The following is a 19,763-nucleotide window of genomic DNA, read 5'->3' on the forward strand; positions in this document are numbered from 1 at the left end:
GGGGGAGACCTTTCACCGAACGACACTAGGGTCAAGGAAAACACTTTGCGAGAATTGGAAAAGAGGGCCAAATGTGTTGTAAACTAACACCGTGTCCTGTAAGATTGTATTGAAGCGTCTCAATGCCCATACACAGGCACCCATGGTATATATATTGATAGATGTCTTGGGTTACAAGCTTAGGTTGTTGGAGATCAACTGTGAGGAGATTACATACTAGGAGCGACGTATAAGGGGACCCTCTCATTTGCCCTAGTTTTAGCGCACACCACGTAGAAGTTTTCGAACATTTACCGCTGTGATCACCACCATCGTCATAATGCGCGGAGTCTCCCTGACTCGTCGGGTCCCCCTCTATATATTGTAATCCTCTATATTCCCCGCATATAAAGAAAAGAGAAGGCATGAAATAGCGCTTTTATCTATATTGGAGTCCTGAACCTGGGTATATCATGTGTAAGTATTCTATGTCCAGGACCCCCTAACTTCCTGACGTGACTTTCACACGACTAAGTATTCTATCGTACTCCCTCTTTGTACCGTTGTTAGGACTGACATAAAAATCCCTCAACACACACCAATATGGAAGATAATGATATGTGTGACCACGGTGAGGTATTAGGTGAAATTCAATGGGAATCTCATGGATTCATTTTCCCCTTCTAGATGCCTTTGACAAGGTGGTCCTTTGTCCGCCATTTTATTTTGTTGTAGCTAGTGGCTTGCTGGCTTTGTTGCATCATGGACTATCACCTTGGATATGTTCTGCTAAAGGACCTCAGGCATCCCTCCGCTGAATTACCGTTGCGAAGCGGCCAACCAACCTATTTAGATTAGAACGAAACAACACAGACTAAACCAATCAACAAACTTCAATCTGTGGTTGGATGGTTAGAGAGACTGGTATACCCAGCCCACCATGGTTCAAATCCTGACGCTCGCATTTATTCCTGAATTTATTTCAGAATTTCCGACGATGCGCATTCAGTGTGAGTAGACGTTTCCGTCGACGACGAGGCACCTATGGTGACTTCGTAAATCTCAAAATGATATGGCGGCTCAGTCTTTCGGAGGTGCTCATAGGGGTAGGATGTGCGTGCGTGCGCTCATAGGGATGAGTGTATACATGTGTATATGAACGCTTATGTCTGTACTGATGTTAAAAAAAGCTTTTCTAAAAAAAGGTCACAAACACTTGGATCACACGAACACAACGGAGCGAGCCTATGTAACTCGTACCATCTTCCATGATGTTACTGTCGTGTATAGCCATGCTGCAGCCCGACAGAATTGACGAAAAAGTTGTTGCATGTGCTCTCAATAATTTGAGAGAAACTATCTTGACTTTCTTTGCGCTATGCCGTTAAAGCGACCTAATTTATTTGACTCTTCCTGCTGGGTGACATTTTTCTGGCCTACTAAGAACATCTCTAGCAAACCCGTATATCTCGCGAGCCCGCAAATTCTGGCGAGTATACGGGTTCGGCCCAATTTTCTGGTCAGAACAGAGCCCGTACACTTGTCCGGCCCGTAAAATTTTTTACCGCGGCCCGCAACCCTCCCCCCCAACCCCCCCAAAGCGGTATGTCTACGGGTTTGCAGGGTAGATACGGGTCGAAACCCTTCCCCCCCGCCACCGCGTATTGCCGCAATTCCCCACTTCCCTCCTCACATTTCTCGCCATCGGGGAGCCCCATTTCGCCTCCGGCCGCCATGTGGAGCCCCGGCCACAGCTCCGGCGGTTGCCGTGACCCCGAGCGCATGCGGCGTGTTCGCACGGACGACGCAGGGAAGCGCGCGGCGAAGAAGTGGACGAACAGGGGCCTCGAGCCGACAGTCGTACTCCTTCGTCGCGGGACGAAGGAGTACGTCCGTCAACACAGGCGTACGCCCTTCTCCGCCGCGGGCTCCTCGTCTGCCGCGTGGCTCACCCCCGCAGCGAGCTCTTCCTCTTCCGGCGCGGCGCTTCTCCCGGTGAAGAGGGAGTGGTCGGAGGAGCCGAAGGAGCGCGACCTCGTCGCCGTCAAATAGGAGCCCGAGGAGATCAAGCGATGAGGTGTCGTCGGGCCCCAAGGCTTCGTGGCTGATGTTGACGCGGTCGCCGCTGTCATTGCCGAACGAAGCTTGCACGAGGAGGTGGAGCGCTGGCGCCACGATGAGGAGCTCGAAGACCTCATGCTCCAGTAGGCAGTCGCGGCGAACCTTGCCGCCAAGGAGAAGGACGACGAGTGGCGGCGCATCCGCTAGGAGCAGAGGCAGAAGTTCATCGACCTCGTCAGCTCCGACGAGGAGGACTGAGCTCCTCCACCGCGTCGTCCTCGGCCGCGAGCTCGCCGCCGTGAGATCCCCCACCCCCCTCTAGTAGTAGTAGTAGTAGTAGTAGAATGTAGTATGTAGACCATGTAGTATGTGATGAACTAGTGTGTGAACCTTGCCGCCAAGGAGAAGGACGACGAGTGGCGGCGCATCCGCTAGGAGCATAGGCAGAAGTTCATCGACCTTGTCAGCTCCGACGAGGAGGACTGAGCTCCTCCATCGCATCGTCCTCGGCCGCGAGCTCGCCGCCGTGAGAATCCCCCCCCCCCCCCCCCCCAGTAGTAGTAGAATGTAGTATGTAGACCATATATTATGTGATGAACTAGTGTGTGCTCATGTAGTATGTAATGAACTAGTGTGGTTGCAATTCTCCCGTGAAACTTTTTTTCAATTATGCAGTTTCATACATGGGGTCTGCTCTGCCACGCACGATTTCGACCCGCAAAATAGATCTTGGTCGAACTGTAAACGCGTTTTGCGGGTTGGCGTTTTACGGAGTCTGCTAGAGATGCTCTAAGGCTAGCCCTCAAAAGTCATATTATTTGGCAATACCAATCACTTGGCTGGGTTTGGTCTCACTATGTTCTTCTTCGATACATGCACTCTTTTAGTTAGATATATGAATTAGTAAAGCGAAACATATAAAAGTTGTGTAGGCCAATAATGAAGTATTCTTCTCAAATCTTTACAAAGTGCAGAACTGATATGGTAGTAATAATACTCCACAACTCACAACAACGAAATGACGACAACGTATGCCCATATTTTCCTGCTCCATTTCATGTGGTGGCAAGGATGCAGGCGAGAACAATCTCCAACTTTCTAGATGCAACAACAATTAGGCCTAGCAAAAACGACATCAATACAAACGAAGATGTAAAGGGGTGACCATAGCAACTCGCCAATAAAATCGGCAGTAAAAGAAGAATAAGCACATGTACAGGGAAATCACGGATCGGCAACTAAATCAATTTTTGGAGCAAGATTAATGTAGCAGAATCATCTAAGTAATTTCATGAAGCATCGTTCAATTTCAGAGATGTATCCAGGATTATGACCGATCAATGGGTTGGGTAGGAAAAAGGAATACACATGCTACTCCCTCCATTTGAAATATACAACTTTCCGGAAAGCATGTGGTCTCACTTCTCTATCTTTGTACTAATTAATAGTAATAAAATAAAATTTGGCCTTGTTAGATGAGAATTGGATAAGATTTGTTACAAAAATAGTTTTAGAATAAGCTTTAAAATTTACTTGCTTACATATTTGTGAAAAACTTAAAGGTCAAACATTAAACATTGTGCAAAGTCCACACTTTAGAAAATACTATACAGTGTATGTGGTAGATAAGTGTCGCGAAAAGAAGTACGGCAACTGAGAGGGATCATGAGCATAATTACCCCGTCTCGGAACTCTTTCACCTTCCATGTGAGTGATAGTTTATCCAGATAGCACATTTGCCCCTTGTTCCTACAAGTTAAATTGGTTAGAAAAGTACGTACATTATTATCAGGCATTAAGTAGGTAATGCATACCAGTGATCACGTGAGCAACATGTAAAGACATGGAGAATAAGACTACATGGTCCTTGTTCCAGACCGCTTGTGCTGCATTCATCGGTTGCTAGAGACCAACTGCTAGTATTGAGGCAGTATTGCATAAAATGTTGCTCTCGTGGATGGCGATAGACAATAGTATCGCCTACAATGGTAGGCAGTGCCTTAGAGGAGACACACAAATTGCGCCCTCCCACGAAGATGGATTTGTCTCCGATGCTTTTAACCCGGATAAACCTATTTAAAACAACATCTGCAAGCTTGTAAACTGCGAGGTGTGTCAACGAAATGTCGTTGTGCCCGACCACTAAGATCTCCGAGTCGCATTCTACTAAATAGACAGGGTAGCATAGTTTCTCCCTTGGAAACGTGACGATCAACTTCGGTGGATCATGCGAGTGTGCCTCAATCTGAAAAATCTGTGATAAATAAGTATTTTCCATATTCATAGTCTGATGCACCAGGTATTGCTTGCCTCGGAACGACAACGGTCCATAATGACTTGGAAGTTTCTAATGCATTAGAAAAGTCCATTTAGTATCCTGGGAGGTGGCAACAGCCGCATACATCAGGTGAATGAAGATAACCATCACCCTCACGACTCCGGCATCAATAGAAACAGAAGCGGATATGCGTCTCAGCTGTGGCAGGTTCGCATATGGATGACTCATGTGCAAGTTATGAGACGCTAGTGGTGGGAGCTCAACAATATCACCGGTGAAGGGGTGGAGGAGGCGGATGGCCGTGTCCTCGTCTCGCTGGAGGAGCAGGAGGCCCTCGACCGAGTCAAGAACACAGTGATCCTTGAACAGCGGGAGCCGGACGCGAACTAAAACCCCAGAGTCAAGGTTGAAGAAGCGTGTGTGTTCACCGAGCCTTTCATGGCCAGGATAAAGCCCGTGGCCCTCAGCGAACATCATCCAGCGGCGCGGGTGAAAACGTGGATCAATGATGCCACGGCCACACGGAGACTTGGTGGCAGACCGCCAATTGGTGCAGGCAGCACGGAAGCGGACATAGTCCGTCAGGTCGCCGGACAGCAAGCGCCAGCCAACAAGGCGAACCAGATCTTCTGGCAGCGATGCCCATGGAGACCCGCTGGCCGCCGCTAGCAAAGGTGGCATCTTACGGCTACAGATCGACGATCCGATCCTGCAAGAGACGTGCAACTTTTGTTAGTGTACAAAACAAGCACTAGATCGAGAAGGGCAACAAAAATCAATACTAGTAGAATGCATGGTAGAAGAAGACGTGCGTACGTGCTTAGGGATCTAAACTTTACGGCGAGAGGTTCACGGCCGGCGGCAGGAAGAATGTTGGATGCATCAAAAACTTTACCTCGCGTATAAGAAGAAGTCTTTTCTTTTGTATAAGAAGAAGCAGCAGCTTTGCGTGGGTTTAGGGAAACAAGCTACCAATACGATTCGCGTACGATCTATATAGGATGGGGAAAAAAAAGTCCAGCGCGAACGCTCGCGCGCCACCGATTTCCCTAGGGCCTAGGGGCCCACCCAATGCGTGGCCCAATCAGACAGCCAGTGTTTGCTACAGCTTGCGAATGGGCCGGCCCATGAACAGCAGGTCAGTGCGAAAATGTATTCATGACAGGAAAAAACAAACGCAAATGAAGCTGCGGATTCAAACCCGCACCATTATGCTCCTGCGCATGGTTGCCTAACCAGTACACCAATACAGCCCTTCCGAAAAGATTGCAACGCGAAATGTCTAACAACTATATTTTAGCCGCGCTCTTTAGAAAAATGGGATTTCTTTTGAAAAGAAATCTGAACAAATTTTGAATGCCCACAGATTTTAAAAAACATCACGAATTAGAAGAAAAAAAATCATGTTTTCAAAAAGTTCATAAAAAATGGGAAAAGTTCATCAGTTTTCAAAAAAGTTCATCGATTTTGAAAAAACATTCATCGACTTTTGAAAAAGTTCATCGTTTTTGAAAAAAAGTTCATCAACTTTGAAAAAGTTCATTGAATTTGAAAAAAGTTCATCAAATTTGAAAAAAAGTTTATCAAATTTGCGAAAACTTCATTGATTTTGGAAAAAGGTCACCGAATTTTAATAAAAGTTCATGGAATTTGAAAAGGTTCATCAAAATTTGAATAAAAATCATAAAAATATGAAAAATAGTTCACCGAATTTGGAAAAAAGTTTATTGAATTTGAAAAAAGTTCATCGAAATTGGAAAAAATTTCATGGAATTTCAAAAAAGTTCATCAAAATTTGAAAACAGTTCACCGAATTTGACAAGCCAACTCATTGAATTTGAAAAAGTTCATCAAAAATTGAAAACCGTTCATCAATTTTGCAAAAAAAATCATGAAGAAAGAAAGTTTCTCGAATTAGAAAAAGAAAGAAAGAAGAAAAAAAGAAAGGAGAAGAAGAAAAGAAGCAAAACATGCACATAATCACAACATGTGAAGTGGTCTGGTGGTTGTCGCGACTTACACAAGCCAGCTTGTTGCGGGCTCGAATCCCAGATCTCGCGCTCTTTTCTTGCTTCTTAGAAACAGAAAAATGGGCCGGCCCAGACGTGACGAGGGGTGTGCGCCCGTTAGTAGAATGAACAGTATCGGGCGCAAAAGGCGCCGAATAGGATTTGGCGCTACAGGCAGTTTCTACGGAAAGTGCTTACGGAGATGAGAACGGCGAGGCGCATATCGTGTTGTGACGTGTTCTGATGGGCTGGCCAGAGCCCATCCCAGCCGGGTCCTCCAAGCTCCACCCCAGCAGTGACAATTACGACAGTGCCGCCGACAACATGCAGAACCCACAGTGGTATGTTGTTCGGGGCAAGGACATGAACACGAGGATCCTCCCAGAGTATGTCGTCATCTTCAAGTGTCCTAGCCTCCATCAGATGCAAGGTTAGTGAGTGCTCTGTCTGAATTGGTGCTGTAATTGTTCCCAAACGTGCCTGGATCTCATGTTATTATTCGTTGAAATTTTGGGTTTCAGGATCATCCGGAGTGACCTACATGCTAAAGAAGCCGCCTTCGCCGGTGGCTCGTGACATGTTTCCGACGCTTCTAGCAGAGATCCAGCGGTTCGTGCCATCTTCCAAGCTGCAGATATTGCAGGGGACCTACAATCGCTTCAAGGTAAATTGGTGGGGGGATGCCTATTAGTATAGGATGTGCGAATATAATAGCAATTACGGAAAGAAATCTAGAGAATTGGTCTCTAGCAGGGGGACACTTGAGAATGGAAAACGGGGGAAGGGAGATGAGTTTGCGTGTCTTTTTTTATATATAGAAAAAGAGAGTGTGTGTTTTATCTATAAGTGAAGTGTGTACATGAAGTGCTTTTTATTGGCTAAGCCTAAATAATTAAAAAAAAATCTTCCCAACCAAGCAACAAACTCTATTGATAAAAATCAACATAGTAAAAATAGTTAAAAAATGTACATAGTTTTATATATATTCACACTTTTAAAAAACTGGTCAAAATTTCCTTAAAGATCCAATTTTTTGAAAAAAAATGCATTTCCAAATGTTCACAAAAATAAAAAGTATTCACAATATTTAAAAAATGTTCAAATAATGTTCTCCCTAAAAAACATTCGAGTTTTAATAAAACATTCACTTTTAAAAACAAATAAATATTCATGTTTTTCAAAAAAAGTAAAAAACAAAAATTGATTCACAAACTATATGAGGGAACTTAGCAGTTTGTGCAATATGCTATGGATCATCGTGTCCATCAAGAGCAATCCCTATTGTTTGTGGTACATATATTCATCTCTGTTGAATCTGGAACTTGATAACTAATTTGCCCCGTGTATAGGTAGACAACGATCAATATGAGAGGGTGCTCAGCTACATATTGATCCTTGTCAATTCAGTACAAATTTACTGAATTTACAGATGGAGGTTGTTGAGAGAACTTTAGCTAACAATTATATGTCCTCGGTGGTGTACAAGCAAACACTAAATCGTTGCAGTGTACAAAGTCCCTGAGTAATTCCCGGCGCTACAAGTTTTAAAATAAAAAGATGCGGGTCTCTACCATATTGAGCCTCCACTTTAGAATTTGATTTCAACTATAGGACAGTCGGTTGCTTTTGGTAATTTATGTCACTAATTCTTGGTCCTTTGTGTGAGCTATGTTTTACTTGCACTTTTGCTTCTTATTTACAGATTGGTATGGTGTCAGGTTTACTTGCCTACAATTTTGGTTCCACTTGGTACTCTGCTGTCAGCATATCTGTAGTATCAGGATATTGTTACTACTCCCTCCATTCTAAAATATAATGCACCCGCGCTTTCCAAGGTTCAACTTTGATCATAAATTTAACCAACGAGACCGACTATGGCGGGAGCAAAATTTATATAATTGAACTAATCTTCCAACAGATAAAGAACGCTAAGAGGGCTTTTTAACGTGCAAACTTCAGACTCTGGAAAAAATGTTAAACTATGGTGCATAAGGTCACATGGATAAGGTTTTGCGAGTTGCTACGCCCGTTGCAACGCACGGGCATTTGTACTAGTATGAATTAGTAAAGTGAAACATATAACAATTGTGTAGGCCAATGATAAAGTGTTCTTGTCAAATCTTTACAAAGTGCAGAACTGATATGGTAGTAATAACACTCCACAACTCACAACAATGAAATGACGACAACGTATGCCCATATTTTCGCGCTCCATTTCATGTGGTGGCAAGGATGCAGGCGAGAAAAATCTCCAACTTTCTGGATGCAACAACAATTAGGCCTAGCAATACAAACGAAGATGTAAAGGGGTGACCATAGCAACTCGCCAATAAAATCGGCAGGAAAAGAAGAATAAGCACATGTACAGGGAAATCACGGACCGGCAACTAAATCAATTCTCGGAGCAAGATTAATCTAGCAGAATCATCTAAGTCATTTCACGAAGCATCGTTCAATTTCAGAGATGTATCCAGGATTATGACCGATCAATGGGTTGGGTAGGAAAAAGGAATACACATGCTACTGCCTCATCATGTCACTGCGAATGAACAATATATTTTACAATAAATTATATGTCTTTAAGTATATCACACTCTTAATCCAAATAGTAATGTTTCATACAACCAAAATAATTGAAATAACTGCAACTGATTGCCATAGCAACTTAAAACACGCAAGGTGTCATCTCTAGTTTCAACTATTAATCATGATGTTACTATTTATTCTAGAAGCATGTCATCTAGGAGTCATTTTGCCTACATAAATATCCTACTTGATTATTTATTTATTTTTTGAAACTAGAAATATCCAACTTAACAATTCGCCACCAAGTGGCTTGTTATTTGCGGGGCATTGAGTTGCTTGGTGAGAGCGATATAATCATATTCAAGTAACTGCCGCTGCTTTAGAATCTCGGAGTTGAGATGGACCTATATAGGTAGTATAATCTATTCTTTATTCCGATATTAGTCTATTGCGAATATATTTTTGTAGCTAAGATCAGGCCAGGTGAGCCGCACGGGTTCTTTGGCACCAGATTCTTCACATGGTGCCATTGTTTGTGCATAGAAACACACAGAAATGCTCTTATTTCACGACATGAGGGTGCTCGTTTTCACCAAACCAAACGTGTTACTGTAATTAGATCGGCGGTTGATGTAGCACCACGCACGCACACGAATAGATCAACGGTCCTGGATTAATCGGGTTGGTACTACGTCCTTGCACACACTATCCAAAGTGTGAGCTGATAAAAATAATGTTTAAACAGTTCCGAGAATGTGAAACTGATGCGTAGCTAAGCTTGCTTGATCATTTAGGAAGTAGGTTAATTAGTTGTTGAGACAGAGAAAAGCTTGCTTAATTAGGCCGAATAGTTGTGGCGACAAGATGACCGGGTTGTTCAAAGGCTAGCGGATCACTGCACATTACTCGCCATCTTTTCTTTTTGACCGTCGAGAGGCGAGGCCGAGTCCCAGTATACGCGTACCGCGCAGAAGGAGAATAAATGTTACCACCAAATTGCTTTATTATCTAAAAGCTTGTTGCACACAATCCATGGACAGACATAAAATTAACTAAGGTTAAAAGTCAGAACGACTCCAAGATTCGCAGTGCGTACTTGAGACTGAGTGAGTGATCATACTGACACAGTCACACGCGGGTCACGAGGCTCAGTTCACACTTTAATTTGGAAGTCGTCGCCCCGGTTGATAGCTAAGACCTGTTCCACACACTGTCAGGTCAACTCCGATGCGCTTTCATTTTCAGTTAACTCTGTCCTCTGCTAGCTGTTCTGAGACACCGATCGAGACGCCAGTTTGTGCTGTTATAAATACAGGGCCCGTTGGATGGAGGGGCACCAAACGCACAACTTCTCTTGCTCCTTGCTCAGTTTTAGCTAGCTTTCAAACACTTGCTACTTCGACCATCGAGGTCGAGCTCCGTCGTGTCAGGGAGAAGAAGGATGGCTGACCACAACGGGGTGAAGAAGAGCATGTGGGACTTCTTCTGCGGCTGCTTCTCCTCCTCCGGCACCACGGATTGATTGAGATCGGTCGATCGAGAGCTGCGCGACGTTAGATACTGATGGCTGTGATGTATACATTGTTAGCTTAGCTGGCCGTCAGTCAGGTAGCTAGGCATGGTTTGCTCATGCAACTGTGTGTTTCCCGTTGATTAGCAAGTAGGTGTGTTGTTTAGCTAGGTTAATTCTTCTCATCTTCTGTTTCTCTCCTGTATCAATTCACTCTTTTTTCTGGCAAATCTCATGTATTAGTTTAACTTGCTCCATATCAACATACGTACCTATTAATAAAGTATGAAGTGTTTCTGCCCGTGTGCCGTTATACATTTTATAAAAAGCGCCCTAGTGTTTTTTAATTAACCCATGGTCCAGAATTAAGTCCCTCTTCTTTCTCTCTATCTGTTAGGGTTCGGCTCAATTTATGTATCCACTGTCGCACGCACATGGGTGTTGTTTAGTATTTCGTGTTCAACTGCAATAGGCTCAGTTCACTCTGTTTTCAGCCTGTTTAGGTCCTTGATCTTTATTATGTACAGAGAATATATGAAACAATCATTCTATAACTTTGCAGCCATAAGTCAAATTAAAATAATTTTTATATGTATTTTACCAGAAAAATGCTTAGTTTTCAATCATGCTATTAGTCGTTCTTGCTAACTAATACATTTCTTGTGTCTTGTCTGTTGGCATCATATTTCTTGTGTCTTATTTGTTGTCCTTTGTGTGGCTGGCATATTGAGCCCCTCTATTTTTATTACCTTAATTCATGTTTGGATCATATAACTGTCACAATAATTTCAGGTTATCTCTCTATTTGAAATATATATAACATGTTGTATTTGCTTTTTTTTTTTGTTTGCTGACCACAACAGGGTGAAGAAGAAGAAGGATGGCTGACCACAACGGGGTGAAGAAGAGCATGTGGGACCTCCTCCGCGGCTGCTTCTCCTCCTCTGGCACCAAAGATTAGTTGACATGATCTGTCTGTCGATCGAGCTGCGCGTCGTTAGGTACTGATGGACGTATTGTGTTTATCTGTGTGATACTAGTACCTTGTTAGCTTAGCTGGCCCTCAGTCAGGTAGCTAGGCATGGTTTGGTGATGCATCTGTGGGTTTCCACTTGATTAGCAGTCTTGCTTGCAGCCTTGCAGGTCAGCAGGTAGGTGTATTCTTTAGCTAGGTTAGTCTCACATCTTCTGTTTGTGTCGTGTATTTGCTGAAATATGAGATGGGCTCTAGGCCCATATAGCAATTTCCGAAAAATCTCTAAGGGCCCATGTGGGTTATATGGCACTAGGTGTAGTGGGAAGTTTAGTCCCACCCCGCTAGTGGAAGGAGAGTTAGAGTGGTTTATAAGAGTTTCTCTTCTACATGCTATTGGAGCTTGAGAAGAGAAGAGGCCCTCGCGCACTTCTCCTCCGCCGCCCGCCTCGTCACGACGCGCCGCGGGTTGCGGGATTGAGCCGAGCCGAGCTCACACCTACGCGCTTATTTTTGCCAGTCACTAACGGAGACTCGGACGTGGGTCGAGCCTATGCCTCTCCACCCGCTGCGTCTATATAAGTGTGCGGTGCCTCCTAACCCTAGCCGCCACAAACAGATCACATCTGCTCCATGCGCACGCCCACCGTCGTTCCCTTGCTGCTGCTGCCGCTGGTGACTCCATCCCGTCCGCCGCGTACACGGTCGACGGGAGAGCAGGTCTCCGAAACCACGCCCTTCTGGTTCCTGTACGGGGTGAAGGGCGAATAGGTTTTTGGGCAGCGATTACGCGACTGCTCGCTTCCGATCGTCTACTTCCTCTACGTTTGCGTCGCCTTCATCATCACCATGTCCACCGACGCCGAACGTGCTGCCGCCGAGAAAGCTGAAGCCGACAAGAAGGCTGCCGCTGCCGCCACCAAAGCCGCGGCCTCTGCATGGCCTACTGGAGGGTATAACTCGTTTATCCCGCTCTTACTGTTTTCTGTTTTAGCCATGCTACCGTTATACGTAGATCTTTCTGCAATTAGCGTAGTATGTGCTAGCTTGACTGAATATCAGTATGTGTTTATTTGTGTCAATGTCGTGCTAGTGATTTACTCGTGGATTAATTTAATCGAGAAATTGCCTATTTACTCAACAATCCAAAAACCTATTATGTGTAGGAATTTTTCGGCAAGTGGCTTTGCCGCTGCACTGAAACCGGATAAGTTTACCGGTACATACTTTAAGCGTTGGTAGACTAAGACCACGTTATGGCTCGCGGCTATGAACGTGTTCTGGGTCACCGGTGTCTCCACGGGAACGATTGCTCCTGAACAGGAGAAGGCGTTCAAGGAAGCTACCGTTGTGTTTCTCAGAGCAGTTCTTAGCGTGATCGGAGATAAACTGGTCGATGCATATTTATATGTGCATGTCGCCAAGGACTTGTGGGAGGCGCTCGAATCTAAATTCGGGGCCGCCGATGCAGGGAGCGAGATGTATATTATAGAGCAGTTTCATGATTACAAGATGGTTGAAAACCGTCCTGTATTGGAGCAGGCTCATGAGATAATATGCATCGTTAAGGAGCTTGAACTTCTTAAGTGCGAGTTACCAGGCAAGTTTGTCGCGGGCTGCATAATCGCTAAGCTCCCTAATTCCTGAAGGAACTTTGCCACCACTCTGAAACATCAGAGGCGTGAATTCTCTATGGAGGATGTCATTGGCCATCTGAGTGTTGAGCAAAATTCGAGGGCAAAAGACTCGCATGGAAAAGGGACCGAAGGAACTTCTGTCGCCAACATGGTGAACCAGAGGAGCCATAACTCCCACAAGCCCAAGGGAAAGAACAGTGTCCAATAGAATACCGACTTTAAGAAGAAGGGTAAGAAGACCTTTAAGAAGAACAAGAAGGATGAGGGCTGCTTTACTTGTGGTTCGGTTGAATATTGGGCCAACAAGTGCCCAAACAAGTACAAGAAGTCAGGACAGGACTCCAAGTCTGTCAACATGATTGTGGGCAACAATGAGAATGGTGCATCTGGATACGGTAATTTATTTACTGTTTTTTCAGTGTTTCAACCCAAAAATTGGTGGGTGGACACAGGTGCAGGTGTTCATGTGTGTGCTGACATTTCATTGTTCACTTCTTACCAGGCCACAAGTCACGGGTCCGTATTGATGGGGAATGGCGCGAGTGCTTCTTTTCATGGTGTTGGCACGGTCGATCTGAAGTTTACTTCGGGAAGGATTGTGCAGCTGAAGAACGTGCAGCATGTCCCTGCCATCAAGAAGAACCTCGTTAGTGGCTCCCTTCTATGTAGAGAAGGGTTTTAGTTGGTTTTCGAGTCTAATAAATTAGTTGTTATGAAATATGGACTCTGTTGGAAAAGGTTATGAGAGCGGAGGGATGTTCCGCCTTTCCCTCGCAGATTTTTGTAATAAAGTCATGAACCATATTCATTCGAATGTTAATGAATCTGAAGTTTGACATTCACGTCTTTGTCACATTAGTTTCGGTGTTATGACGCGGCTAGCCAAGTTGGATTTAATCCCGAGTTTCACCTTAGCCAAAGGTTCTAAGTGCCTTTCATGTGTGCAAGCTAAGCAACCTCGCAAGCCTCACAAGGCCGCGGAGGAGAGACACTTGGCACCATTAAAACTCATACATTCAGATCTTTGTGAGATGAATGGTGTGTTGACTAAAGGTGGAAAGAAATACTTCATGACATTGATAGATGACTCCACTAGATATTGCTATGTGTATCTGTTAAACACTAAAGATGAGGCTCTACACTACTTTAAAATCTATAAGGCAGAAGTTGAGAAACAACTTGAAAAGAAAATTAAATGAGTCCGGTCAGATCGTGGTGGAGAGTACTTCTCGAGTGAGTTTGATTCTTTCTATGCGGAACATGGCATTATTCATGAGAGGACGCCTCCCTATTCACCCCAGTCAAACGGGGTTGCCGAGCGGAAAAACCGTACTCTAACTGATTTGGTTAATGCCATGTTAGATATATCGGGTTTATCCAAGGCATGGTGGGAGGAGGCTATATTGACGGCATGTCATGTCCTGAATAAAGTTCCGACAAAGGATAATGAGATCACTCCCTATGAGAAATGGGCAAAGAGAAGGACAACACTCTCGTACTTGCATACTTGGGGCTGTTTGACGAAAGTCAATGTGCCGATCCTCAAAAAGCGTAAGCTTGGACTAAAGATTGTGGACTGCGTTAATTTGGGTTACGCTAAGAACAGCGTTGGCTATAGATTTCCAGTAGTGAAATCTGAGATACCTGACCAGAAGGTCGGTACAATTATGGAGTCTAAGGATGCTACATTCTTCGAGGATATTTTTCCTATGAGAGATATGCAAAGCACTTCTAGACAGGAATCTGAGGAGACTCCTGAACCTGCCATTCCTATGGAATATTATGAACAAACACATTATGAAAATCCTGAGGAGGATGACGAGGAAACCCTTGGTAGGGGCAAGAGACAAAGGACTGTAAAGACCTTTGGTGATGATTTCTTCGTGTACCTCGTGGATGATACTCCCACTTCTATTTCAGAAGCGTATGCCTCTCCAGAAGCTGACTACTGGAAGGATGCGGTCCGTAGCGAGATGGATTCCATCATGGCTAACGGGACATGGGAGATCACTGATCGTCCCTATGGTTGCAAACCACTGGGTGTAAGTGGGTGTTCAAAAAGAAGCTTAGGCCCGATGGTACTATTGAAAAGTACAAGGCTAGGCTTGTGGCCAAGGGCTATGCCCAGCAAGAAGAGGAAGATTTCTTCGATACTTATTCACCTGTGGCTAGACTGACCACCATTCGAGTATTACTCTCGTTGGCGGCCTCGCACGGTCTTCTCGTCCATCAGATGGATGTTAAGACGGCTTTTTTAAATGGAGAGCTAAAGGAGGAAATCTACATGCAACAGCCTGATGGCTTTGTGATAGATGGTCACGAAAGAAAGGTGTGTAGGTTGATAAAATCTTTATATGGCCTGAAACAAGCACCTAAGAAATGGCATGATAAGTTTAATACAACTCTGACATCTGTTGGTTTCGTTGTTAATGAGGCTGACAAATGTGTATACTATCGCCATGGTGGGGGCGAAGGAGTTATACCGTGCTTGTATGTTGATGACATACTGATATTCAGAACAAACCTCAAAGTCATTGAGGAGGTCAAATCGTTTATATCTCAGAACTTTGAGATGAAAAACCTTGGTGTGGCTGATGTTATCTTAAACATCAAGCTACTGAGAGATAATGAGGGTGGAATTACACTTCTGCAATCCCATTATGTTGAGAAGGTGTTGAGTCGTTTTGGATATTCGGACTGCACGCCATCTCAAATACCATATGATCCTAGTGTGTTGATTCGAAAGTCCAAAGGCACGGCTAAAGATCAATTGAGATACTCTCAAATCAATGGTTCACTGATGTACCTAGCGAGCGCAACGAGGCCTGACATCGCGTTTGCTGTGAGCAAACTGAGCCGGTTTGGTCATCGATGGTGAGGGGGTCGCTGGATCCCGCACCTGTGGATTGTTTTAGCTTGATGTTTTAGGCCCCAAGAAGCTTAGGGTTTTGGATCGTTCGACGTCTTTGCTTTGGCGGCTGCGACGACGATGCTGAATAAAGAAGCTCCTGATTCTTCTCCGGTGAGGCGATCGTCTCTATTGTCGGTGAAGGATCTGGGAACCATCATGTTCAAATGGGGATGTTGTGACGTCGGCGGCATGCTTGTGGTGGACATGTGTCCTCGGGCTCCGCCGTTGCGACGACGTCTGCTCCAACGTCGGCGCGGAGCTTGGGAGGTAGTCGAGGAGCGGATGCAGATTGTGATCTGCATCGACGACGTTTGGAAGAAGGAACGTGTGCTGGGCTCGTGGTTCGTGAATGGCAGATATGGTTTCCCCCTCCGACGTCTTAGTCATGTGGGGGTGCCAGATCTGGAGTTTAATGGCGTGTCCGGGGTGTTTCCCCGGTCTAATTCGTTCAACGTAATGGTTTCGTCTTTGCCGAGCCACCTTGGAGGTCCGCAAAGCTGCATATCAGAGATGGAGCCGCGTCGAGTTCGGGTGAGAAGGTGACTCATCATTTTTCTCTTTTGGTGGCTGCTATGGTGGTGCCGAAGGCAGGTGACGGGCGTTGGTGTCTATTGGAAAATAGAGGGGCTCAATATCTTGTCTATTGGATTCATATTTCTTGTTTCTTGTCTGTTGTCCTTTGTGTGGCTGGCATATCGAGGCCCTCTATTTTTATTACCTTAATTCATGTTTGGATCATATAAATGTCACAATAATTTAAGGCTGTCTCTCTTTTTGAAAATAATTTATAACATGTTGTATTTGCTTTTTTTTTCATTTGCTATAGCATTCTGGCTTTGTGTCTCCTCTAAGCATTCTTATTTCTGAAGAAATTTCTCAAAACGGGTAATAATAAGAGAGATAAAAATGAATGGTAGAAAAAGCCCCTCTTGATATTTAAAAAGAATTAAAGAATAAAATACCAAAATATTGCTATAGTATATATAACCTTTGGAATAACATTTCCCGGTAGAAAATTAAACAAATGGATTCTACTGTAGTAGATAGAGCTCATGGAATAGTATTACCATGTAAAAAAAACTAAAACTAAAAAGATTATAACATGTTTTATTTGCTTTTTTCGTTCGCTATAGGATTATGGTTTCGTGTCTCCTCTAAGTATTCTTGTTTCTGAAGAAATGGCTTGGAATGGGTGATAATAAGAGAGATAAAAATGAACGGCGGAAAAAGGCCCTCTTGATATTTAAAAATAAACAAAGAATAAAGAGAATATCTAGAACTTATCTAGATGAGACGTAATTTGGTCTCATTCACCTGGAAAACAAGAACGGATACAACCCACGTCAGCACACACGCATCTTATAGCACCACATCCAATGGTTATAAAAGGTGAATGAGACCAAATTAAATCTCATCTAGATGAGTTCTAGCAAAACTGAAGAATAAAATGCAAACAGGTTGCTATGGTATATATAATATATGGAATAATATTTCCTGATAGAAAATTAAACAAAAGGATAAAGATACCAAAACTCTAATATAGTAGACTGAATTTATGGAATAATATTACCCTAATAAAAAAATAAACAGAGCCACTATAAAAAATGCAATATTCAGAACTTGCACACAAGTTATACAAAACTTGCACAATTCCATTTTATGCAAGAACACTTCTAAAGTAATGCATTTTAAGAACGGATACGAATTAAGTAGACCACCCAACAAATGTGATTAGTTGTGTCGCATGATCTTTAGGTTACAACCACTGCTTTTTTGGCACCTCTCTCTCTAAAAAAAATCGAACATGGGTTCCACTTTTGTTTGCTAACAATAAAATAACATTGTCAGGGGCTTGATGCATCACACTTATGTCGCATGAATATATGAGAAATTGGAGGGCCAAAAAGTTGAGATAAAAATAAACAAGTACCAAGAAATAGCAAAGGTGAGAATAAATAAACAAAAACTATATATATATATATATGTGTGTGTGTGTGTGTGTGTGTGTGTTATAGATTGAATTTTTGTTTGGAGTTACCTGATAGAAAGAAAAAAAACTTGTAGGAATAAAAAGAACTAAAAGAACCCAAGTTAAAAAAAAATTGCAAACATATTATATAGAACTTGCAATGTTTCCCAATGTTTTTTTTCTTGAAACGGAGCATTGTTCGGTAATGTGCAAGGAGAAGTAAAAGGTAGTGCAACTCTAAGGCATCGATATAATGTTATGCGAGTAAGTCTATTATTTATAACCAATGCATTAAAAAATAAAAAATCATGTTGGAGATTAATATTCGATCAATATATCAAAAATGAATCGATGGAATCATGCCTCACATGGATGGTACCGCCTTCCGTAGCGCAGATGTAAGCGCACACATAGTCAGACAACCGCGCACTCTATACTAGTAAACTGCGTGTGCCTCCCAGGTTAGTTTAGATAACCAAAGTACGACGGAGTACTGATATATCATACTCCCTCCGTCCCAAAATAAGTGTTTTCACTTTAGTATAACTTTGCACTAATTTTAGTACAAAATTAAGACACTTATTTTGGGACGGAGAAAGTACTATAATAGGCTAAGGTGTATACTCCTTCCGTTCCTAAATATAAGTTTTTTTAGAGATTTCAATGCGAACAACGTATAAAGTAAAATGAGTAAATCTACACTCTAAAATATATCTACATACATTCGTAACTGATCAAGTGAGTGAATTGCCTTGCAACTGATCAAGCCCTGTTTCAGGTTGTTTTCTCTTTTGAAGTCACGTCGGAAAATGACGTCCGTCTGTCCACTTGTTCACTTTCGGCGTGGCTTGGATCCATCCAAAAGGCTGGAACATTCCATAAACCTACCTGGTCGCCGGCGGCACTAGCTCGCTAGTTGCAGTCAAGTGATTGTACGCGAAATGATCGGCAGACGGTGACCGAAAATGGACGGACATTTTCTTCCGCAGGGGACACGCCCGTACGTTTTTGGAGAAAAAGGCCGAAAGGATTTAGAGAATGCAACGGCGGTGCAACTGGGGACATCAGCGTGAAGTTACAGAGCTGGAGGAGCAGACAAGAAACCCAGCGCCCAGTCACACGTACGTACTTACCATGCATTTGCCTGATTTTAACCCCGAAAATGGCGTGAAAATGGCTGGCCGTGCAGTTCTTCCAAGAGGCATGGGTGTATTTATACGTCTCCCCTGCCGAGTGTTGGTGCCGTGAAGTGTTTTTGGCTCTGATCCTCCTCCTCAACAGATCATTCTCGCCAGTAATATCTGTTGTCTCTCTGTCTCCATGGAGAAGGGGCACGGTGCTGAAGAAGGGAAGGCGAAGCAGAGCAAGCCGCCGGCGAGGCGCGGCGGCGTCATGAAGCGCATCGCGAAGCTCCTCTGCTTTTGCGGTGCTCCCGCGGAAGCTTAGAAGAGCTTACAAGGTGCACGGTGCTCCCGCGTCACGAAGCACGTCTGTATGATCACGGTCCGCTATGTCTGTGTACTGTACAGTGTGTGGGCTTCTTTTCTCTCCCTACTTGTTTGTGCATTGGTGTTGTCGAGGACAGTAGATTACATCTGATTCTACTACTACTACTACTACTGTTGTAATGGATCGTCACTGTGTTGGGAAGTTATGTGGTTCGTGTCACACTGTCACACATGTAATCCGCGCAGCATTGGTAATGTAATATTTGGTCATCGTTTCGTAACACATATTGTACTTATGTTGCTCTTCGCACTCCTCTTTAGCAACCGAGTGATACGAATTGGCACGCAACCATGCTATTGGATTCAGAGTCTTTCCTTAAAACACTCGATTAAGAGCCGGTCAACCATATAAGAGCATCTGTATTTCGATTTTTATGATGAAGACAGTGACAAAGAACGGCA

General features: G+C 43.8%; 1 protein-coding gene and 1 pseudogene across 1 annotated transcript; one reads left to right on the plus strand and one right to left on the minus strand.

Moving 5' to 3' along the window:
• Positions 1-1,668: 1,668 nt before the first annotated feature.
• Positions 1,669-5,063, minus strand: LOC147966146 (uncharacterized; annotated as a pseudogene).
• Positions 5,064-6,570: 1,507 nt separating this feature from the next.
• LOC147966147 (putative inactive poly [ADP-ribose] polymerase SRO2) lies at positions 6,571-7,748 on the plus strand. The gene is made up of 3 exons (XM_087530736.1): positions 6,571-6,757; positions 6,849-6,991; positions 7,677-7,748. Exons 1-3 carry the CDS (start codon positions 6,571-6,573, stop codon positions 7,746-7,748), a joined length of 402 nt encoding a protein of 133 aa, XP_087386862.1.
• Positions 7,749-19,763: the final 12,015 nt, after the last annotated feature.

This window comes from Triticum urartu, chromosome 6A (genome assembly GCF_056163025.1).
Source record: "Triticum urartu cultivar PI428250 chromosome 6A, HENAU_Tu73, whole genome shotgun sequence".
Classification (NCBI taxonomy): Eukaryota; Viridiplantae; Streptophyta; class Magnoliopsida; order Poales; family Poaceae; genus Triticum; species Triticum urartu.